The sequence below is a fragment of the Zootoca vivipara genome, chromosome 15, assembly GCF_963506605.1.
Source record: "Zootoca vivipara chromosome 15, rZooViv1.1, whole genome shotgun sequence".
Taxonomy (NCBI): domain Eukaryota; kingdom Metazoa; phylum Chordata; class Lepidosauria; order Squamata; family Lacertidae; genus Zootoca; species Zootoca vivipara.
In genome coordinates this window covers 33,611,948-33,636,277 of record NC_083290.1, presented here as the reverse complement: position 1 = coordinate 33,636,277, position 24,330 = coordinate 33,611,948, and the positions used below count along the sequence as shown (strand labels likewise).

The 24,330-nt window shown below is 45.5% G+C and overlaps 1 protein-coding gene across 2 annotated transcripts in view; it reads left to right on the top strand.

The window, feature by feature from the left end:
• Nucleotides 1-402: 402 nt before the first annotated feature.
• ESAM (endothelial cell adhesion molecule) overlaps nt 403-24,330 on the top strand; it is an 89,845-nt gene continuing 65,917 nt past the window's right edge. The window contains exon 1 of one of the 2 annotated variants that reach the window (XM_035139065.2): nt 403-791. In XM_035139065.2, coding sequence (XP_034994956.2) covers nt 749-791 — 43 coding nt within the window. In that variant the 5' untranslated portion in view covers nt 403-748. The remainder of the gene's footprint in view (nt 792-24,330) is intronic. The other variant, XM_035139066.2, reaches the window with a different exon arrangement.

Below are 24,330 nucleotides of genomic sequence, written 5' to 3'. Positions count from 1 at the left end.
GGCGCCCCCCCCCAAGTTAATTGCCATTCAAATTAGCGTGCGTGTGCCGCATCATGTGAATGATTATGCGGGGCGGAGTTTACCTGCCCCCGCCCCCAGTGTTTTATTCAAGTTGGCACCTCTGAGCCCTAGGTAGCAGGACCAGTGGTTCTTACGAAGATATCTGCGCAGCTCGCTGACTTCTTCGTGGGTCCGAATGAAAGGATCGGCTTAGCTTTTTTTTCCTTTGGGTTCTCTCCCCCCCCCTTTTCCCTTCTTGCCGGCGGCAGCGACAGCGTCAAGCGGGCAAACTGCCATCCTGCAGCATCACCAGTTGCAGCGATATCCCAAATCGGCCCCAGTTCTCTACCTGCTTGGCGGGTGCCTTGCAACGTAAACCCCCTTGCTTAGCCCCCGCCTCTGCGATCTGGAAGGGTTCAAAACAAGACGAAACAAGAAGCCGTCGCTGGTGATCACAGTCGGCTTCCTCCAAACAAGAGCTGCAACCCGGGATCCCTTCCTCGCCTCCGTCGTCTCTAACCGCCACCTGTGCGCTCCGCCCGCTTGGCACCTGACGGGGCTCCTCCTTTTCCAAAGGGCGCCGCCCCCTGCCCTCCCCCACCTGCCGGACACGCCTCCACTCGAGTGGCTCCTCCCCTCTCCGATTTCCCCGCCTCCCCCTCGCCCCAGCTCCCGGGCTCCGGCACCTGCTGCTGCTCTCGCTTTTCTCGTCGCCGCGCGTCGGGCGCCTCCTCGGGGAACGGGCGCGATGGAGCCTCTGCCGCTGGCGCTGGGATTGGCTGCGTTGCTGGGTGAGTGAGATGGTCCGGCGGGAGGGATCGGACGGAGGGCGAGGAGAGCGCGGCTCTCCACCCGGGGCAACGGGGCCCGAGCCTTCGCCCAGCCCGTCGGCCGGGGTCTCCCTTGGGCGCCTCAGGTGCTCCTTCGGAGGCGCTTTCCTTCCTCCGCCTGGACGCGTCCCGGCTTGCCCCGCGTCCCCATCTCCCTAGAGTTTCCGAAGTGGCTGCGATCCTTCCCTGCGAGTAAGCTCCGTCTAGCGCTGCTGGGGACGCACTTTTTTTGAGGGTGTTGATGGGGTGGATCGTGAATAGGATTGTGCTGCGCGATCTCCCGCGGCAAGGAGGTGGAGAGAGCGGGCGGCGCAGCTTTCGCTCGGCTGCATTGAAAGGCGAACTTGTGCTCTCTATCTAACCCCGGGGGTGGCAGGGGGCTGCTCCGCTTGCTTACTGCGAATTAGCTGCCCTCCCTTAAGAACCTGGCTAATCAGCGTGCAACTGGAGTAGGGTTTTTGGTCGGTTTAGTTTTTTCCTCTGCTATTGATGGAGGAAACAGGAGATCTTCTAAATCCTCGTTAGGGATTGTCAGCAGCAGGGCAAGAATCCGGTGGTGTGAGTTCACGGATTAACGCAGTAAAACCAGCTAGGCTGTAATCTTGGGTTTGGGTAGAGTTTGGATCGGAGAGAGGGCTCCCTTTAAGTGAGAATCTAGCAAGCTGACCCCTATGCGTGTTTACTTGGACATAAATCTCACCAGTGCTGGACTTGCACCCAGGCGCATGATTGTGACCTGAGGTCTGTGTCTGCAGACATAGATGTATATGCTGGCATGTGGGTAGGTGGTGCCAGAGTATGGTACTTTGGTGAAGCTAAATGGGTCTGGCTCTGGTCAGTGCCTGGATGGGAGACATGTATGATGCCCTATGGGCTGTGTGGTTGCAGTCAATTGTTGGGTGGTCCTGGCTAATTGTCATGTATGGGCAGTGAACGAATAGCTCTGTATGGTTCCAAAAACGCCTGTAAGTCCCACTTCTGCCATAGATCCACTGCCACTGGTAAGAGCCAGCGTGGTTTAGCGGTTGTGCTTAGACACTGGAGAGCAGGGCTTCCAAAACATGAAGCTCTCTGGGTGATTGTGGATCATGGCCACTCTCTCTGCCTAAACTGCCCCTGCACGGTTGTTGTGAGGATTACGGGGAGGGGGAGAGAAGATTTTGAGTTTTTGGAGAGAGGGTGGGTCAGCGACAAAATAAAATAAATAGGACATGTGTGTTTCAGTTCTGATTCCCTCCCCCACCCCCAAAGGAAAATCTTAGAAATGATCGTCACAGGATAGTGGTGAGAGAAGGCAGGAAAGATGGTTAAATGCTGTACATGGGTTGGAGAAAACTGTTGCTAGACTCCAGCTTTTGCTAGACTACAGCTCCCATCATCACTTGGCATGTCGACTGCTGAAAATTGGGAGTCTGACAACATCTGGAGAGAGCATCATATTAATCATCTAGAGGGTCACAGATGCCCTGTCTCTGCTCAGTGGGCGAGAGGTGCTTGATATCATTTGGATGTGAGCTGAGGTGCAAGTTAAACTCTCATCTAGAATGGAAGGTTTCTCTCCTTCCTCGGCCCTCCCTTTCCTTTGCTGCCTGGTTACAATAAGCCTCTGCAGCTAATCTCTCCAGCCAAGTTCTGCTCCCCTACCATTTTTCTTAATCCATCCCGAAGGAGAGGAACATTTGTTTACTTTAATCTCCTTACTGTATTTGCCAACCACCTTTTCCATAGTTCAAAGCAGCTCAGACACTCTGAAATGCATCCATCGCATTGTTGAATACTCTTTAATCAAACACATGGAGATGTGGAATTACGCTCAACAGGCCAACGCAAACCTTAGTTAACATAACCTGCTCTCTGGGAAAGGAGAGCCATGAGAAAACAGCCAATGCAAGTCAATGCGAGGAGTTAACAAATGTGTTGTAAACCACAATGCGCATTTGAATCTGGGGACAGCTTGTGCGCTCTAAGCAGATTGGTAGGACCTGTGTAGAATCTGTGATTATAAGTGACTTATTGACCTACTCTTAGGGAGAGGGGAGAAATTTGATTCAGTTTGCATTTAAAGGTGAATCTACCTAATTCACACTTTCTCTGGAACAGTCTGTCAGCTGTGACACAGCTACTGTTCGAAATTTGCACTACTTTGAATTTTGGATACGGAAATGCAAATACTAAAAGTGTGCATGGTAATGTCTATATTAGTGTTAAGTAACATGGAGAATGCATTAAATTAAAGGAAATGGCTTGCAAAAAATGTGTATTTCAGGCAAAATAGCATATAAAATGTGTATTTAGGAGAAATTTGCACCAAAATGCTGCTGAATTTTCACGAAAACCAGTCAATCCATGTTTATTGCGGTCAAAAACAAAGCAATGATGTAGAAATGTGGAGTTAAATACAAGGTTGAGGGGAAAAGCATGAGGAACTGGAACTGGCAGGTCCACATATCCTGCACCTCCCCCCCTTCCCCAGTTCCTTAGCAGTTCCTTACCCATGCATCAGACTGTCTATTAATCATTTATGGATCCATCCTGAATGATACATTGGGGACAATTTAGGACAATGGTCTTCAGGTTGTGAGATGTGCCTTCAGCTTGGGAATCCTCCCAACATCATAGGCATCTTTCATTTGCTTGAGAGGAGAAGAGGAGGGCCAAACAGAGGAACAAGATGGGTGTATATGGATAAAATGCTCCTCAACGAAACGAGGGTCAAAAGACCACCCAGCTTGGGATTTAAGGTGGAGAAGCATCACTTTATCACCACTTGTTGCTTCCACACAGTCTGCACGTTTCCCTCATAATCCTGTTCTAGTAGCAGACTGAGTGTGATATTCTAATACCACTGATAGTGTGCAGTTGTAGGTTTTTTTTTTACTTGCTGTGCAGGTTTTTGTTATTTCATGGAACATCTTGGGGTAGCTGTTGGATGGTGTTGAGGTGGTAACTAGTGGTAACATTTGTCTGATGATGGGGGGGGGGAAATTGAGCACAGGAAACCAACTTTGATGCCCAATTGGTTTAAGTGAGAGCATTTGACTCATGGTGGTCACCAGAACGAGAAATGAAAACTATTGTCAGCGTGTCAGATTTTTCCTGGATAGTGACTCTGGGAGGGTAAATTTAGCTTCGTTAATGTTCTCTTATATGAAGACTGCAGCCACAGGATTGTATCCAATAGAAATTAGTGAACTTAAGTTAGTCAAGCCCGTTAACTTCAATGGGTCGACTCTGAGTACAACTAGCATTGGATACAATCCACAGATTTTTATTTGTTAGTACTGAAAAGACAAGTACGTATACAAAGCTGTCCTTTTTTCCCTGACTGTCTGTCTCTGGTGCTAGCATATTTGAGTTTAGAACCCTACGCCAGTTCTAACACATGCAGAGAGGTGGAATCACGATCACTTCAGACAGCTGTTTTTACGCTATATACACATTGACACTCAGTGTTCCCACAGTGATCTGTTCACATAGACTCTCAATGCTTGAAGATACTGACTGTATGCTTTATATCGGTAGCCATCGATGGCCTTTCCTGCCACGAATTTGCCCAGTCCTCCTTTAAAGCCACCCAAATTGGAGGCCATTGCAGCCTCCCTGGGGGAGAAAGTCCCATAGTTTAACTTTGCACTGCATGAAGAAGATCTAAGCCTTGCATTGTCTTGGCACAGCTGGCTAGTTTCTATACATGATGCGCCACTCTCTATCCTTCATCAAGAAAAGCAGAAGATGTTAATCAAACTTCAAGGGTACATTCCAGCCAAAGGAAAACAGTCGTGGAGGGTACAAACTGGGCCGGTGTGGGGTGTGGCCTGGAGGGAGCCCCAAGGGTCCAAAAGAGAGGCTTGGAGGGTTGCTTTTTGCATCCCATGTGATTTGAGCCTATGCATCTAGATCACTGTGTAAACGTGGGTGTCAAACATTTGCCAGGAATTGAAGGTGCAGACAACACGGTCACTCACTTTGCCCTCTACACAGATAACAGATTAGGATGTCTTGAACTTTTGGGTCCCAGAGTCAGAAGAGGGCACACAGTGTTATCACTGTTGGCTTTCTGTTGTTCTTATCCTCTGCCCTTTTCTGAACTACTGTCTTGTTTGTTTGTCTTGGTAGAACTTGGACCGGCAACTTCTCCTTCTTAGGGCAGCTGATAATCTGTATAATGTTGTGTAAATGTCGGGGGCCTCTAGCAAACATTTCTGCAAATAATTTCTGCAAAAGGCCGTGAGAGTACTAATCCATGGCAATATATTCCAGGGTCTAGTTCATGACCACAATTCCACCAGACACGAACAGCCAGGAAAGAGGGGCACAAAATCACACAGGCTTAAAAGAGAGCTGAGCGGACTGTATTCTGGGCACGTACATACACACATGATCTGTACCAGGGAAACTAAAAACTTTGCCATCAAAATAAATTGGGGGGAGATGAAAATTTCTCAGTGTGTTATTGATCCATTGTTGTTATTGTTTTACATTTTCTGTAAATTTTTACTCAGAGCAGTTTATTGGCTTTGCAGAGTTGGGCTACTGTAAGAATAGCATTGAAAATAGTGTGGCGAGCCCCCTTAAGTCATCCCAAAACTGCACATCCCTCTCCCTAGACCATGCCCCCTCACCAACCATACTTTGCTCCCTCCTTGAGAGTTTTTGCCTGGCTGGAATGTGTGCTTGAGTTCTGGCAATGCCTGGAATATGGGGAATATGGGTAAAAAAAAGGTAAAGGACCCCTGGACGGTGAAGTCCAGTCAAAGGCGACTATGGGGTTGCGGCGCTTATCTCGCTTTTAGGCCGAGGGAGCTGGCGTTTGTCCACAGACAGCTTTCCAGGTCATGTGGCCAGCATGACTAAACCGCTTCTGGCACAACGGAACACCGTGACAGAAACCAGAGCGCACAGAAACGCTTTTACCTTCCTGCCACAGTGGTACCTATTTAACTACTTGCACTGGTGTGCTTTTTGAACTGCTAGGTTGGCAGGAGCTGGGACTGAGCAACGGGAGCTCACCCCGTCGCGGGGATTCGAACTGGCAACCTTCTGATTGGCAAGCCCAAGAGGCTCAGTGCTGTTGCTGTTAATAATAGTATTTATTGGTTGCTTTAAAAAAGGGAAAGAAATGGAACTTGAAATGACCATTAAAAACAAGGATAAAACAACTTAAAATACAAAAGCAGCCAGATCCTAAGAATGCCTTACCATCTTAAGACCTGCTCTGGGATGATTTTGCGGGTGGATGAGAATAGACTGAAAAACCAGGCACTTCACTGTAGAAATTAAGCCCAGCCTCTAATGTGTGTGTGGTGTACTGTGTGTGTGTGTGTGCCCCTATTTAAAGACGTTGACTTCCTAAGTCATCTCCGCTGGGATCTTTGCCCTTGCATGTTTCCTTTAAGTCTTATTATGCTTTCCTCCCCTCCCCCCACCCAGCCCTACGTGACATAGGACATTTGAAGCACGGGTTCTGCAAGTTTGTGGAACTGCCTCTACGTAAAGGAAGTGGCATTTGCCTGATAGCTTTAAAAGGAGATGGAAACGATGACTCTAAAACACAACATTGGGAACATTTTTTTTTTATTAAAAAATTGCATTCTCCCCAGGGAATGAGTTGGGTGGACCATGGCTTTTATTTCTAGCTCTGTTTTCCAGGATCCTGTTGTAACATTCTGAGCTGCACAGCAATGCTGAGGAAAATTACGTACTGACAAGGCTTAAATAGAGGAATCCTATTAATTATGCACAATAAAAAGGACACCCAGAGAGACCCAAGCTCTGTACCTGATAGTGTAACTAACTCCAATATGGGTTCTGTTGCTTTGGGGAGACTTGTGTACACACCTAGCATTGTAAAGTTAAAGGGTCCATAGCGGGCAGTTTGCAAAATGAACATCACCTTGGTAGGGTTGCCAGACTCAATAGAGGACAGGACTTCTGTGCCTTTAATTGCCCTGCTCTCTTTTGAGTCTGGAAACCTAAAAGAGAAACCAGCAGACCCTTTGTTTAATTTCCAAGCAAAGGGGCTGCTGGTTTCTCTTTAAGGCAGGCATCCCCAAACTGCGGCCCTCCAGATGTTTTGGCCTACAACTCCCATGATCCCTAGCTAACAGGACCAGTGGTCAGGGAAGATGGGAACTGTAGTCCAAAACATCTGGAGGGCCGAAGTTTGGGGATGCCTGCTTTAAGGTTTCCAGACTCAAAAGAGAGCAGGGCAATTAAAGGCACAGAAGTCCTGTCCTCTATTGAGTCTGGCAACCCTACACCTTGGCCAAGTTTGTAGAGGAAGCAGTAATTCCAATGCTCCTTTCCATGTCTTGCAGACAGTTCCCATAGCTACAGACATCACTTATGCGAATTGGCCCCACTGAACTTGGTAGGACTTACCTGTCCGTCCCCTCTGGGCTGTGTAAGCCCAGTAGCTTCTGGGTAATGAACAAACATACACCTGCAGGCAACTGCTTCCACTTGCAGTGTGCAGTTGGTAGCTGGAAGTGAGGTATTTTAGCCCTACCTGATGCTAAGCTACCAAATTATATGCTACTAGGACCTGGGAAATAGCAAGGCTGCTGCCAGGGGGTGAGTACCTGTGGCCCTCCAGATTTTGTTTGTCTCCCACCAGCCAGCATGGCCAACGGTCAGGGATGATGGAAGTTGTAGCTAGCAACCTCGGGAGGGCCACTGGTTCCTCTAGTTAATTGCAGGATTCTTTGGAAATTGGAAATTTTCACCCAAACAACTTAACTGCCACAAGTTTAAAAAGTTTCTCATCCCGTAGAAGCAGCCTCCTAGTCCTACAGGATTCTGGTCTTTCAGCTGTTTCTCCCAAATCGTCTGTCTTGAATCTCCCAGTGGGTCCTTAAGAAACACCACTAAACTTATCACTCTCGTTTTCGCCTAGGGTGGAAACAGCTATCTTAAAATACCCTGCAGTTCTTGCTGACATTGCCATTGATGGATTTCATTTAAATGCCTGAATTCTGTAGCGCCTCTCAGATCTTTCATCTTGGTTTGCTTTGGAATCTGTTGTCATCGATGGCTGCTGGCCACAATGGCTATGTTCTACCTCCATGAGAGGCATCGTGCATTTGAATACCAGTTTCTGGGAATCGCAAGTGGGCAGAGTGCTGTTGTGTTCATGTCCAGCTGAACTAGGTGGCCATTGGCCTGATCCAGCAGGCTGGTTTGCCTTATGCTCTTCAGTGCTCATAACATGCCCATAGTTGGTTGATTTGATAAGCTTTTAGTTTCCCCTTTGTCGAATAAACTTTGGCCAGCCTGATCTGTGGGAAAATTCCCAAGGTTGCTCACACACAAATCTTCACCGGAAGGAAACGAGGTCATAATCTTAGCCATCTGTAAAAAAAGGGAGCAAAAAGGAGGTTTGCTATTGGGCTACTAGCAAGTGATTTGAAGGGAGGGACTAGACATCTGTGGCAGAGAGTTTCATTTGCATGCAGAAGGGCTTGGGTTCAATCTCTGGCATTTTCCAGTTATCTGGATTAGGTAGTATAGAGATGAGGAAACTTTGGCCCTCCAAATGTAGTCCCTTCAGCCCCTGTCTGCACTGCCAGTCATAAGGCATGATGGGAGTTGTAGGCCAAGAATATCTGGAGGGATGTAGGTTCTTCATCTCTGAGGTAGCAAGTTAGAGGCAAAGCTGCTCTGCCTGCATAGGGAATACTGAGCCAGATGGACAAATAGTCTATTTTGGTATAATGTTCCTTTCTAGACAAAAGTGCCTCTCCAGTTAGTTTATGTATGTGAAATTGGGAGATGGGGGAGCATCTTGTCTTTTCTTCAAAATGTCTTGCACTCACCTGTGGCAGTTACCTCAACCTGCACAGAACCCCCAGACATTTCACGGTCTGTTGGTACCTGCACCAACCACGTTTTAATTCCGCTGCCACCAACCAGTATATGTCTGGTAATCTCTCCACTCACTCCAGTCAGGGATAACGTTGGAACAAACTTTGTTTATTTAAGATTTAGTACATAAGCATGTGGTTTCCAAAAGATTAGTTCTTATTTTCTTTCATAACAGTTCCTATACCGGCCTATACCTATAGCTTATAATCAATAACAGTTCCAAACTCTCTCTCCCTTCTGGTTACCTCACTACCTCTGCCTCACCCTCAGACTCTCTCAACTGCCCCCTCTCAGTACTCTCAGCCACACCTCCTCAAACCTCCCACAACCAGCCCCAACAACAACCCCCTTCTCCTCCCAGGGGTGGGTTTATATAGTCGTCCTAACCCCGCCCCCTAGGGTTCTAACTGGCTAATCCCTTTAACTCCTTCTATGCTGTCCCTAAATTTGGGTGATCGTCACATCACCTTGACGATTTGTCTTGGAGCCCACCTAGGACCTTGGCTATCAGTCCAGGCACCTGCTGCTCTTCAAGGGATTTCAGCTGAGTTAAAAAAAAACCCCAACCCTTTCAAACCTCTAAGTGTTTTCTGATCTAAATTACCTCTGAAAGACAACTCACTATTGCTACAGTGGTACCTTGGTTTATGAACACAATTGGTTCCAGAAGTCTGTTCATAAACTGAAGCGTTCATAAACTGAAGTGAACTTTCCCATTGAAAGTAATGGAAAGTGGATTAATCCGTTCCAGATGGGTCAGCGGCATTCGTAAACCGAAAATTCGTAACCTGAGGTGTTCATAAACCGAGGTTCCACTGTAATTAAATTGGTCCCCCCATGAAACAAAATCAGAATGGTAAGAGTTAAAAAGCAGTCAGCTAGCTGCTAAGTATTACAGAATAGCCAATTCTCCCCCCCCCCCGAATTTTTATTCTCTTGAGTCTTAAAGTTCCTCCTGCCCTGGGGTCGTGAGAAATGCAACGAGGGACTTTCTCAACAAGCGTTGTGCTTAAGGCCAACTCATATCTGTTAATTTTATAAATAGTTCCTGCTCGCAAACAAACTTTTTCCTCCCCCTTGCAACTTTGAATTGGGAATGAGATACTCCCATTCTTACTAGGAAAATGTCTAATTGCGAGCAGAATTGCACCATACAATTAGAGCACATGGCATCTGCCAAAGCATTCTGGGAACTGTAGTTTAAGAGTGCCGGGAACTGTAGCTCTGGGAGGAGTAAACTGCAGGACCCAGGATTCTTTGAGGGAAGTCATATGCTTTAAATATGCGGTATGGGTAGTTATCAGCTCCAGAGAAACAAAGAACTGCAACCTTTAGTCCTCTATTTTGGAGGGTTATTACCCCTCCCTCTGCCTACTTGCCAGCTGGGCACCTTCACAAACCAGCAAGGGTCCATCAAACTAATACTGAGACAGAGGGGAGAGTGCTGGTCTCTTGGTTTAATTTCTGTCTCCATTTCACATCGCGTAATCATCTTAATCTTATAGAGCCAGGTCATCAAATGAAATCCGCCTTCATCCTTTAATTCCCAAATGTTTAATAGCTTATAGGGGAGGAATCTCTGATTGGAGGACTATGGTTGGGAATTATGGATGGGTCTCTGAAATGCCCAAAAATCTCCCTCCCCTCTGATTTGCGGTTCAGGTTTTCACTTGGCTCTTTTGAAAGCATATTTTGGATTTATTTATTTTTTAAGAGACCCAGCCCTCAGGAACAACGATTTTTAAAGTCTGGAATAGTGTGGCTCCCTTCTAATGGGGCATTTCTCATCTTTCCCACCTTCCCTCCAGTTACCTTTTGTTCTCTTTTCTCATCATTCAGGATTCGTTTTGCAAAAGTAGAGGGGTGGTGATGAATAGGTTTCTTCCCATTCACCTATACAGCAGAGTCTGGGCTCCTCCACACAACCCTGTTTATTGAGTGTCCATCTTGATTTGCTTGCACAAAGCTTACATGGAGGTTAGATTGTGTCTTTATTGAGTGTTTGTTCTGATTTGTTTGTGGGGAGGCTATACGACAAACATTCACCCCCAGCTTACTCATGCAGTGGTTTTTCACCTCATGATTTTCTATACATTTCCCTGTCACTTTCCAAACAGCAAAAAGCCCATTTTTGAAATGTGGATTTCCTTTGCTGCAGCTTTAATCCACTTTAATTGCGCAAACCTAAATTTCCCAGTGATGCGCTTGAATCATTCCCACAAAGTAGTGTCATCCTGGTGACACCTTGAGAAAATAAGATCTTTTAAAGTCTGTCTTATATTGCACTCCACCTCCCCTGTTTTCCTGTTCACTTACTTATCCCCACCTAAGCTGGGGTGCATTCTACTGACATAGATCAAAACGATGCAAGGAAATCGGATCCTGCCCAATGTTGCAATGGATCAATGTTAAGTTTTTTGTTTTTAAATTTTATTTTAGTGTTCTTTTTTTATTTTGAATTACATGGTGGGTAGCACACCATAATCTTTTCAGTGCTTAGGCTCTCCAAAGGTCTTCATCTGACCCTGGCTGCAGCATCTGCCTTGTGTGTAGAAGGTCTCAGCTTCAATCCCCAGCACCTCTAGATAGAGCTGGAAATGTGGCCACTCTGAAACTCAGGAGAACGCCTATCACTGAGTGCAGAGGATGCTGATCTAGATAATGGACCAGGGTCCTCACTCAATAGAAGACTGTTTCGTATGTTCCTGGATCAACCTTCTGGGAAGTGCATTCCACACCCGTCTCCTGTGTGCTCCTTTTACTGTCCTGGACCCCCAATTTCATCATCATCATCATCAATACCATCATTTATTATTTATACCCCGCCCGTCTGGGCAGCTCCCAACACAATATTAAAAACATGATAAAACATCAAACATTAAAAACTTCCCAAAACAGGGCTGCCTTCAGATGTCTTCTAAAAGTCAGATAGTTGTTTATTCCCTTGACATCTGGTGGGAAGGCGTTCCACAGGGCAGGTGCCACTACCAAGAAGGCCCTCTGCCTGGTTCCCTGTAACCTGACTTCTCGCAATGAGGGAACCGCCAGAAGGCCCTCAAAGCTAGATCTCAGTGTCCGAGCAGAACGATGGGGATGGAGACTCTCCTTCGGGTACACTGGGCTTGATTGATAAGCGAATCAGGGTTGATTTGTGATTGACGGCACCCTTGCAACTGCTTCTGTATCAGATTAATCCTCAGCTGGGATTGACATGCATGAGACAATACTTGGAGGAAGCTCAAGGAAATGAAAGCACAAGCGCTGTAACTTGCTAGCAAGGAGTTTCCTTGCCTGTGGGAAGGCCACCTGCGGTAGCCGTAGGGCTTTTGCTGCTGAGTCGGCATTTACAGACTTTCCTTCATCTTCTTTTTCTTTCTTTCTTTTTGCTGATGATGTACTTTGCCAAAACTGATGTCTCCCCTTTAGAAGTGCCCTTGTATCCTCCTTGGTTCTGAAAGGAGAACAGGAGATCTCAAAGGTTTTTACCTGGGTGGGGAGTGGGTGCTCTCGGTAGATGCCTCTTTCTGAGCCTCTCTAACTTGGCACCAGCAATCTGATTGGCAGATGAGCACAAAAATCTGTATTCATTTTATGAGGGTTTTTCTTTTAACAGTGCTTTCCTAACAATACAATATTCCCAATGACTTGTGCACTGCAGCCAAAGCTCAAGACGGCCAAATTGCAATCCCAAAACAGTTTAATAACAAGGCAGTATCAAATAAAATCAGATCCAATAAGTAGGGAAAGGGGGGAGAGAGCTAATGACCCAGCTTCAGAAGGCAGAACAAGGAAGGAAGGAAGGAAGGAAGGAAGGAAGGAAGGAAGGAAGGAAGGAAGGAAGGAAGGAAGGAAGGAGAGTTGTAACAGACTCTAGAAGCAGTAGTACTTTGGCAATATTAGACTCTGGACTTAATGTTCTTATGGGCACCCACACCCACTTAAGAAGGTAATGATAAATATATACATAAATAAATAATAATTTTTTATTATTTATACCCTGCCCATCTGACTGGGTTTCCCCAGCTACTCTGGACGCCTTCCAGAAAAATATAAAAGTATAGCAAAACACCAAACGATAAAAACCATAAATACATTAAATGCAGGGCTGCCTTCAGATGTCTTCTAAAAGTTGTGTAGTTCTTTATCTCCTTGACATCTGATGGGAGGGCGCCACTACCAAGAAGGCCCTCTGCCTGGTTCCCTGTAACTTCACTTTGTGATCTGCATTTTTAAAAATCCACAAAAAAATGGCATTGTGGATTTTCTTCAAAATACAGTATGCATTCTGCTACTTTTTTTTTTTTGAGCTGAGAACACCATCGCAAAATTGGGAGAAGAACAAATTCTGAGGGCTAACTGTCTTCTGACCTGCCACCCCCACCCCACCCCCCGCACTGTGGAACATCCACAATGACACCATTTATTTTATTAGATTTGGCAGTTGCTGTATCTTGCCCAGGGCAACTCAAAGCAACTTGCAACCAAACAGATTGATAGATAATAAGCACCACCTGGATACATTGAAACCAAGAGGAAAGAGAAATACATTTAAAAACATCCCACCCACTTCTAAAAAGGCCACAGGTAGTTAAATGCCAAAGGATGACTACAGAGGAATCTTTTTGCCTGGAGCCTAAAGATATCTAAGGATGGTGCCAGGCGAGCTTCCCTGAAGAGAGCATTTCATAAACGGGGAGCCACTGCAAGAAAACAACCATATAGTTTGGTCTTTAATTTTAAAAAGAAACCAAACTTGTGAACCTCTGCCTTAAGTGACAGCAGAAGAAAAAGGGGGAAGTCTTTAAAAAAAATCAGCCTGGGTTTTAGAATTAGCAGGGCAGTGGGGAGCCAGCATGGTCTATCTTGAGCGGCTTAGGAGGTAGCCCTGATAAAGCAGTCAGTTGGCTGTTCCAAAAGGCTCTTTCCCTGTCTGCTTCCTTCTCATGGAGGATCAAGCACCCATCTGGGCTTGACCTAAGTCACTTGAAACGACACAGTGTAGAGATCAGGGTGGTCAACCGGGGCTAATGCAAGGCTAATGTGTTCTTACCGTGTCGGGGGCAAGAAGCGGCGCCGGGACAGCAACCTGTTTCCGGAGAGCAGCTGGTCTGTATCACAGGAACCTACAGAAAGAAAGATGGAAATAAGAGCTAATTGCTATGGGGCCATGATCCCGCCATGCATTCCTTGTTATTGTGCTGAGCATTATGCAAAGACTCTGAGTGTGGAAGTGGGTGTTTTCTTGGGGGGGGGGTATGTTTAAACATAAGTTTGTTTGTTTGTTTTTATAAAAAAAACACCTCTGAGATAACAATGCACATGTTATGTTTGGCTTTGGAGATGTACTTTGTCTGCTCAGCAGATCCTGTCCTCAGTGCTTATCTTGGCTACATTATATACAGTTTATCCCATGTACCTGTTTTTCCTTCAAATAGGTGAGCCATATTGAGTGTCAAATAATAATAATAATAATAATAACAATAATTTGTTATTTATACCAAATAAATAACAGGGGACCCAGGTGGCGCTGTGGGTTAAACCACAGAGTCTAGGGCTTGCTGATTAGAAGGTTGGCGGTTCGAATCCCTGCAACGGGGTAAGCTCCCGTTGCTTGGCCCCAGCTCCTGCCCACCTAGCAGTTTGAAAGCACATCAAAGTGCAAGTAGATAAATATGGACCGCTCCGGCGGGAAGGTAAACGCCGTTTCCGTGTGCTGCTCTGGTTCTCCAGAAGCAGCTTTGTCATGCTGGCCACATGACCTGGAAGCTGTCTGAGGACAAACGCCGGCTCTCTCGGCCTATAGAGCGAGATGAGCGCCGCAACCCCAGAGTCGGACACGACTGGACCTGATGGTCAGGGGCCCCTTTACCCTTTACCTTTACCCTGCCCATCTGGCTGGGCCTCCCCAGCCACTCTGGGCAGCTCCCAACAGAATATTAAAAACACAATTAGACATCAAACATTAAAAACTTCCCCAAACAGGGCTGCCTTCAGATGTCTTCTAAAAGTCAGATAGTTGTTTATTTCCCTGACATCTGATGGGAGGCATTCTACAGGGCGGGCGCCACTACTGAGAAGGCCCCCTGCCTGGTTTCCGGTAACCTCACTTCTCACAGGGAGGGAACCGCCTGAAGGCCCTCGGAGCTGGACCTCGGTGTCCGAGCTGAATGATGGGTGTGGAGTCACTCCTTCAGGTATACTGGGCTGAGGCCGTTTAGGGCTTGAAAAGTCAGCACCGTGTTGGGTGTCAAAGGCAGGCAGCTAACAATTGTGATCCTGAACTCAGAGAGGCTCGCCTTGTTTTAAATGAAATAACCCTCTGCACATAGAGACACAGAGGAAAAGGGAAAACCGGTGCAGATGTGGCCTAGCTGATAAGACCCTTCTGTCTGAGCCAGGTGCTTAAAGCTCACACATCTGGAAAAGGCTGCACTTTTTTCCAGGACGACAAATACTCTGGCTCCCGGCCAGCAGTTTTCTCAGGACTTGTAGGGAGGGAGGAATTTCTCTTTCAGCCTATGCATCAGGCTTTTATGTATTACAGTTTAATTGGTGGACACCCCTGAAACACCCTTATTCTCATACCATTCATTTCTGCTTGTCTCTCCCCTGCCCTGCCCTTACAATTTGCTGAAACCACTCATCAATCTGCAGCATTTACTCTGCAACAGCCTGTCTTGCGCTGTCTTTAAAAGCCAAGGTGAGTGTTCTTTAGGTTTAAAGATATGCTAGAAAAACATAACTATCCTACTATCTGTTATCAGATAATGCTCTTTGAACCCCTGAAGAGTTATCATACAGGAGAAGTCAAAGACTCATTCTCTGCTGCCCAGACTACAATTCAGCAGTGGCTGGTGCCCCTTGAGCCTGGCAAGGCAGAAGGGGCAGGGAAACCCAATAGTAGGCAGAGCTAAAGCCAAAGACCAGGCAGAGCCAATGGATTCTAGTTTTCTCACCATCCTCTTCCCAGTTGAGTTCTACAAGGGCAACCCTGAGAGTAAGGAGGAGGAAGCTGATAAACAGAGGCATTCCCTGGGCAAGTTGTAAGTAGGCAGAGGGGCTTTCTTGTAGGTAGACTGAGATGGATGGGGCAATGCCCTATTGGCCCTAATGGACCAGCCTCCACTCACCTAAATAAGTTACGGGGTGATAGGTTTCAGCTGACAATCAGGTTGCAGCAGTTGGGGCTTAGAGAGGTGGTGGAGTCTCCTGCAGTGGAGGTCTTCAAACAGGCTGGGCAGCCCTCTGTTGGGGAGGCTGTAGCTCCAGATTGTCTGCATTGAGTAGGAGGTCGAAGTACAAGTCCTGCAAGGTCCCCTCTGACTCTGTGCTTTGTTGATCAGCAGTTCAAAACGGAGGCACACCAGCACATGAAAAGGCAGTCTGTTTAATACAGGGCACCTTTAATATCCTTGCATGTGTTCTTTTCTCCAGGGAACTCAGGGTGGCATTCCTCTTTTTCTCACCCTACCCACTTTATCCTCCAAACGACCCTGCGAAGTAGATCTGGCTGAAGTGTAATGACTTTCTGTGAGGATCCTGGCTGAGCAGCAATGTAATGGCAAATTCAGAAATGCAGGGCTCCTTCACGATAGTTAGGTGGGTCTCTTCCAAGATTAGGCGACCCACTAAGATTATACAACAACCATAAAACAGTAATAATAATTAGGGGTACATGGCAGCAATCGAGGCAAATCTGCATGTGTTGCCTTTCAGCTAGATCTACTATTTTCTGGGCACATATGTGGGAAATATATCTTCTTTGTGAGTGACTTAAGTTGTGTTTACTGTGAAGTTCTCTTGTACATAACAGAACTTACACACCATTCTCCTGAAACGGAAGCACCCTGTGCTTTCAGTGTTCGTAAATGCTCAGCTTTGGCGCATACAGGGGCTTAAAAACCTCCCTTTTCATGTTGATTGTGGAGCTCCATGGTGCTGGAAAGAGGGACTCGGCAGGGGCCCCGCTGCAGAAATTTCAAAAAGCTGAAAGGTAAAGGACCCCTGGACAGTTAGGTCCACTCAAAGGCAACTATGGGGTTGCGGTGCTCGTCTCGCTTTCAGGTCAAGGGTTTTGCAGAGTTGGGAAAGGTTCAAAATGGCTGTTCATCATGATGGCCACATAGAATCTCTAGGTTCAGTGTTTATTTATTTCATAACTAGGATGCTGAACTAGGTGGGCCATTGGTCTGATCTAGCAGACTCTTCTTTGGGCTTAAGTTAGAAGTATACAAAGCAATGCTCAATTGTCATCTTTCTGTATAAAATGTGAGTCCTTGTAGATCTGTGTAAGGTAAAGGTAAAGAACCTCTGGACGGTTATGTCCAGTCAAAGGCGACTGTGGGTTGTGGTGCTCATCTTGCTTTTATGGCCAAGGGAGCCAGCATTTGTCCACAGATGGCTTTCCGGGTCATGTGGCCAGCATGACTAAACCGCTTCTGGCGCAACAAAACACCATGATGGAAACCAGAGTGCATGGAAACACCGTTTACCTTCCCGCTGCAGCGGTACCTATTTATCTACTCTCATGGTGTGCTTTCGAACTGAAAAAAAGTTTCAAGGCGATAGTTCGGAGGTGGAGCACATGCTTCCATACAGATGGTCCCAGGTTTTGTTAAGCTCCTCCCAGGCAGTGCTGAGAGAACCTATTTTCTGAAAAGCTGGAGAGCAGCTGCCAGACAACGTATGGGGCAGAGATGAGCATGATGATGTTGGATTGCTGGCTGGGGATGAAAGGAGTTGGTGGAACAGGACAACACCAGGAGCATCAAAGTTACGCATCCCTGGTGCAGACCATGCAGATCTAGGTGGATCGATGCTCAGAGTCAGGGTAAAGCATCCCCCTATGTTCATATATGATTTACTAGGGACAGCCGGGGTGCATGTGGTACTTCTTTCTTTCTTTCTTTCTTTCTTTCTTTTTGCATTTAATCTAATCTTTATCGATTTTTAAAATTATATATAACAATTATCATTCTCCATCAAAAATATACATAAGACGCAAGGAATACTTAAATGTTGAAAATGAAATACAATTATGTAATAAAGTATTAGGGAGTCCTCTACAATTCCATATTAACTGCATATTTGAATAACATCTAGTTCATATTTATCCCATATGTCCATAAGCTAAATCACCTTGCAGGCGTCATTCAGGGTCTGCCAAAGATTTCAGATGTTTACTATGATCTTTTAGGTATTGTCTGTATTCATCCTATTCTGTGTTAAATTTTTGGTCATCGTGATTCCTAACTTTCCCCATTAGTCTAGCCATTTCCACGTACTCGAATAATTTTATCTGCCATTCCATTTTTGTCGGTACTGTATATTGTCTCCTTTCTAGCATTGGGCTGATAACATTCTCGCGGCCGTGGTTGCATACATAAATAATGTCCTCAAGTCTTTTGGTATATCTACTCCGCATGTGGTACTTCTAAATTGATTCATAAACCATAGTCAGAAGGAAAGCTGTTTGTAATCATTATCCCGCCCCCAGTTACTGTGGGAATGTTCAGGGAGGCAGGAGAGGATATATTGTTTAATGATATCCTTCCTAACTTGCGCTAGCAAGTTCTGTATCTTAGCAGAGTTTTAACATTCCCCTTTAAACGCACAGCGGTTTGCTTGTTGCAGGCTCGTCTGAGCATCTCTATATAAGATTCCTGGTAAGATCCCCCCTTGTCCCTCTTAAAAAGAATAGACACGACAATCTTATTGAAGTCTATATCAAAGTAATTTACTCACATTCATTCAGTTCACAGTTGGATTCCTGAAGGCAGACTTAGGTTACAAAAGTATCCTAAGTACATGTGGAGCTATCCCATAAGGGAGTTAGTTCCAAGTGACTGCCAATACGTAGGAAAACATGTAGAAAAACAAAATGGAGAAAGAGGAGCAAAAGAAGAACGTGTGCTTCCCTACCCAGATTAGGCCACACCCACATCTAGTCACATGCAGAGGAAGTTTGTCCCAACTCAGGAGGAAACAGGAAGTTTTCTCCTGGGTGGTACAAAACATCCCCTAGCATGTCCATTCTAGGAATAAAAAAATTCCTTCCAGTAGCACCTTAGAGACCAACTAAGTTTGTCATTGGTATGAGCTTTCGTGTGCAAGCACACTTCTTCAGATACCATGCACACGAAAGCTCATACCAATGACAAACTTAGTTGGTCTCTAAGGTGCTACTGGAAGGAATTTTTTTATTTTGTTTCGACTATGGCAGACCAACACGGCTACCTACCTGTAACACTCTAGGAATGTTGTACTTGACTGCTGTGTGTTTCACATCCCACAGTTACAACACACCAGTGCCAAAATGGCTTCAAAGATAAATATGACTTTTAATCTAAGCCCTGACAATGAATCAGCCGATGCTAAGATCCAAGGTACGCTTACATGGGAGTCTGCACCAGTGAAATGATTTGGCGTTTCTTCCGAGTAAGCACCAGAAGGAGAGCTGGCAGTTAGGCTTTCAGCAGACTGAATTGCATGTGTTAATTAAATGTGCTCTCCAAACCCTGGAATTGTCAGAGCCAGGGCTAGTTCCTAATGCTTGAAACCTAAGCTTCTTAGGGTGGAATTCTAAGGAGCGTTAAGGAGATATCTCCGCCCGTACAAGCATTTCTGCTTGCCTGGTGGAACGATCCCTCCTCTCTTCACCCCAAGCACTATCCTGGAGGTCCTCCCACAAACATCTAACTTACTGGGGGAGTATGTGGGGGAGGACGGGGGGGGAAAGCCCCATTACACTAGTGGGGCATATTGCACTGGCTTCTGCTAGCACAACCATTTAGTTGAATCTGGCTCTTAAAAGTTCAGAGCCAGCTTCTGGTCAAAGAGTGCCTGGGGCCAGCCTGAGAGATGCCCCACGTATTTCCGATGATCAGATCAAACCCTTGTATCAGCTTGATCTTCACTGGTGAAGAAGAGCCTTTCGGAATCAGCCTGATGACTTGGCAGGTGATGTATTTCGTATGGAGGAGTGGAATCTCCCTGCTTCACTCAATTGCTGGGGTACCTCTTTGCTAGGGTGGCCATTAGTTCATTGCAAAAAGAGGGGAGGAAGAGATGGGTCACCATCTTTGCATAAATTTGCACATGCCGATCTATGCGTAGAGATGCAAAAAGTTGGAACAATGAGCATAATTTAAATAGAAATGCAATAAATCTTGCAATAGTAGGAAAGACTGTGACCAGATGGCCTGTTCGGCTTCTCAGTCTTCTGTCCAGTTCTTGGTCTCCATCGTATGGCTAGGAACAGGCATCCCCAAACTGCGGCCCTCCAGATGTTTTGGCCTACAACTCCCATGATTCCTAGCTAACAGGACCCGTGGTCGGGGAAGATGGGAATTGTAGTCCAAAACATCTGGAGGGCCGAAGTTTGGGGATGCCTGGTTAGGAACCTAGGAAGCTGCCTTATTCTGCGTCAGACCCACTGACCCATCTAGCTTCCTGTTGCCTACACTGACTGGCAGTGGCTCTCCAGGGAGTGGCTCTCCCAGCCTTACCTGGAGATGCCGGGGATCTTCTGCATGCATGGCCAATAAGCTTTCTGGAGAACTGGTGAATGCATTGAGACACCTGTACCTGCCGGGCCAAGTTACGAGCATGTTTTCGGACTGCTTCCTGCCACGTATTTCTATCAACAAGCATCAGAAGTTATGTGTGAGAAGTGGTTTGGAGCTGTACACCCCCCATTCCCTTTTCCCTTCCGCTTTGTATGATTTCCCATCTGATAATTCAGGATTAAATCTAACCAGCTATGCATTCCCTTTGCTTCAGCCCCCTAACTTTGAAAAGCAGTGATGCAAACTATGCCTTTGCCCTGAAGTCTCTTTTGCGTTTCTCTCTCTCCTACCTCTTACTTTTACTGAACAGCTCTGTCTCTGGTTATCCCCCTCCCCTCCCAGAATATCTTAATTTGGATTAATCTCTGCAGAGAGCCTCTATTCATTGATGCTTTATTTTGTGTCCTTGTTTTCAATTCCCTTTGTCTGTGGATTATAGGCTGGCCTGTGCTAGCACCTTAACTGATGAATAGTGGGGCTTTCAAGGGGGCTTAGCGTAGCCTTCTGGAGTCTTGCACACTGTAACTAGCTCCTTTTTTAAAAAGTGACCTTGAGCTGAGTCACAACACTCATTCAGATGAGCAGAATTGCCTTAAGGCAGCCTTAGATGACCCACAGAGCTTTCATATGGAATAACTATAGTCTCCCCCTGGCTTGATCACTGAGTCTGGCTGTACAGGATGCAAATAATCCCATCTGCGTTCTGTGTAGACGGGATTATCTTGGCTCCCTCTTCACATTTACTGAAGCTGGCATCCTTAGTGGACAAAATGGAAAAGCATTTTCCATTGTCATTGAGCTCCAGCTTCCATCAGCCCCGGCCACCATGGGAGGAAGAGAGAATGCTGTTAAACTCAGGTCCTGCTGAGGGGGCTCCCTGTAGGCATCTGATTGAGGACTGTAAGATCACGATGCTGGACTAGATGTGATTTTTGTCTGATCCAGTAGAGCTATTCCTATATTCTTATGATGGAAGTTCAGTGGGAAGCCAAAGACAGTCTTTGTTACAGCTCATGGTTTGGAGCAAGCGGAATTGCAAAGCCAGGTTCAGCCATAATGCTAAGCCAAACCATGGCTTGGCTCTAGGTAGCACTCTGAGAGGGGCAACATGGCTACAATGTTTACTGGGACATGCTCACAAATTCACATTTAGCCATGGTTATGTTCAGTGTTATGCACAAACTTTTATTTTTTTATGATTTTCAGGTTTATACATTTCACTAATTTTACAATCATTTTAACATTTCAAAACTTGACTTCTTTCCACCTCTTTCTGTGGTTCTTTAAATTTATTTTTAATGTTTTCTGTATATCCAAATTAACTTAATTTGCTCATTTATTCATCTACTTTTAATATATACTCTTACAAAACTGCAGGTTATTATGGTACAATAATCCTGCCAATGTTCTTATCTGTTTACAATTTATCTGCAAATATTCAATAAACCATTTCCATTCTTTTATAAAAAGTTTGTTACCTTGATTTCTTATTCTTCCGGTATGTTTTGCCATTTCTGCAAATGTTTTGCCATTTTTGTATCCATTCTTCCTTTGCTTGGACCTCTGCTTCTTTCCATTTTGGTGTGAGTAACATTCTTGCCGCTATAGTAGTTTCTATGAATAAGTTTCTATGCGGTTTCGGTAGTTCTGTCCCTACAATTCCCCAAAGAAAAGCTTCTGGTTGTTGTTGTTGTTGTTGTTGTTTTTTTACAAAGGTTATTTTAAACATCCTCTTCAATTCATTTTATATCATTTCCCAGTAAGCTTTAATCTTACTACAAGACCACCACATATGATAAAAGAACCTTCTTTCTTTTTACATTTCCAACACTTACTTGAATTAGAGTTATACATTTTTGCCAATTTACTTGGTGTTAGATACCATTGATATATCATTTTCATATAATTTTCTGTGTTATGTACAAACTAGGCTTTAGACTAGGTAGGGCCAGGGAGACCCACATTCAAATCTTCACTCGGCCACAGAGTGCCCTTGAAGCCAGACATCATCTCTTAGCCTAAACTACCTCACAGGGTTGTTGGGAGGATAAAATAAGCGGGGTAGAGAAATAATAATAATAATGATAATAATAATAATTTATACTCGCCCATCTGGTTGGGTTTCCCCAGCCACTCTGGGCAGCTTCCAACAAAAGATTAAAAATAAACTGAAACATCAGTCATTAAAAACTTCCCTAAACAGGGCTGCCTTCAGGTGTCTTCTAAACATCAGATACTGTAGTTGTTTAATAGAAAGAAACATTGTATGCTGTGCTGCTTTGAGAAAGGATGAGATAACAACATAAGGAAACACCAAGTCAAAGCCAGCATTTTAAATTGTGCCTGGAGGCCAACTGATAGTTGGTGTCATACCTGCCAAGTTGCTGTCGGAGAAATAAGGGACCGGGCCGGAAATAGCAGACCGGAAGTAGCACTGTCGCCATTTTGGAACTGGGCGGAGCATGCTCAGAAGTGACTTTTGATGCTGCTTTGCCCAGTTCCAAAATGGCTGCCGCGCTAGAAGTCTCACTGCAGCCATTTTGGAACTGGGAAGAGCAGCATCAAAAGTCACTTCTGAGCATGCTCCGCCCAGTTCCAAAATGGCCGTCGCGCCAGAATAAACCGGGGGGGGGGGAAACAAAAAATTTCGTTTTTTTCAGCTAGGAACAGCTGGAAAAATGGGGATTTCCCGGGGAAAGTGGGAAACTTGGCAGCTATGGTTGGTGCTGATCTTGTAGACCCTGTGAAATATGTCCATCATCTCAATATTTTGTCTGGGAAATGAGAAATAATAGCAACCGATTTATAGGTCAGTTGTGAAGACCACCAAAGTGGAGATTGTGAAGTTATTTCATGCCTTTAAAATGTCACATACGTTTTAAGTGACAATGACTGGAGGATGATGCTTTCAGCTTAGTGTTCTCAAGTGCTACATTGGAGGTGTTGCAAATTAGCCTTTTGGAAATGCAAGTATTCTCCACCCAGTGTGGAATTTCTGTGCCGACACCACATGTCAGCTGTGCTGACTGCCTAGCAGGCAATGCTCTTGCGATTGTCCTTGCTGTGCTATGTAAGGATTGTGGATGACTTTGTGCGGGTTACTCAGTCCAGTACAAGCACCTCGGGGTGCTCGCTGTGTCTTCAAATGTGCATCCAACGACTCCTTTAAAGGCAGGCCTTAAACATGAGCCAACATGAAGAAGTTGCTTCAGGCCATAGAGTGAGAGTGGGGAGGGCACCACACACTGCATTGGTTTCTGCGCCAGGCTTTTAAAAACGGCAAGCTCTAGTTCACAGCAGCGGGGCATTGCTTCGTGTGCAAAAATACAGCTAAAACTAACATCAACCCTCTTGAGAACTTCAACTGGAGGCAGTAAATGACATTGCCAATTCTAAGCGAAATAGTGACTTAGGACCCCTTTCAACCAGGACCTTCCTATATTGGCATTTCAGCCAATTTCAGAATGATTTAGGATTCCCACTGTCTCTCTTAAGATTTGGCTCCCCAAGTGCTTTCTTTTCCTAAGAAAATAGGGATTGCCTGTACACTTTCACCTGTGCCCGTATTTACATACCGATTAATTCCCCTAGGTCTGAGAGGTTTCCTCGTTGTTCTAGGACTCTGCCTTGTGAAAATCCAAGCCTACTCACTGAACCAGATCTTATCAGATGTGCCGAAAATCCAAAGAGAGCTTTTGCTTAACCGAACTTCAATTCAGTGGGTAAGATCAGATTTCCGCAAGGCATGGCCTCAGAACAAGAGAAGCTATCAGACCGGGGGCAGAGAAGAATTAATTGGTGCATCAAAATATGGGTCAAGTGAAAGTGTGAAGGAGCCTTTACTGGAGCAAACAAAGACCTGTCTCGTGATGGACTCTTCTCCTCCTCCGCCCCCTCGCAAAAAAAAGAGAGTCACACCTGCTTTTCAGTCTGAGACTCTTGTCACTGATAGGTAAAGAAATGCAGGTGACAGAATTTAGAGTACAGCCAGGTGATCCTAAAAACAAAAGAACATTCCTGCTGGATCAGACCAGCAACTTGTTTCCTACAGAGACCTTCCAGCTGTTTCA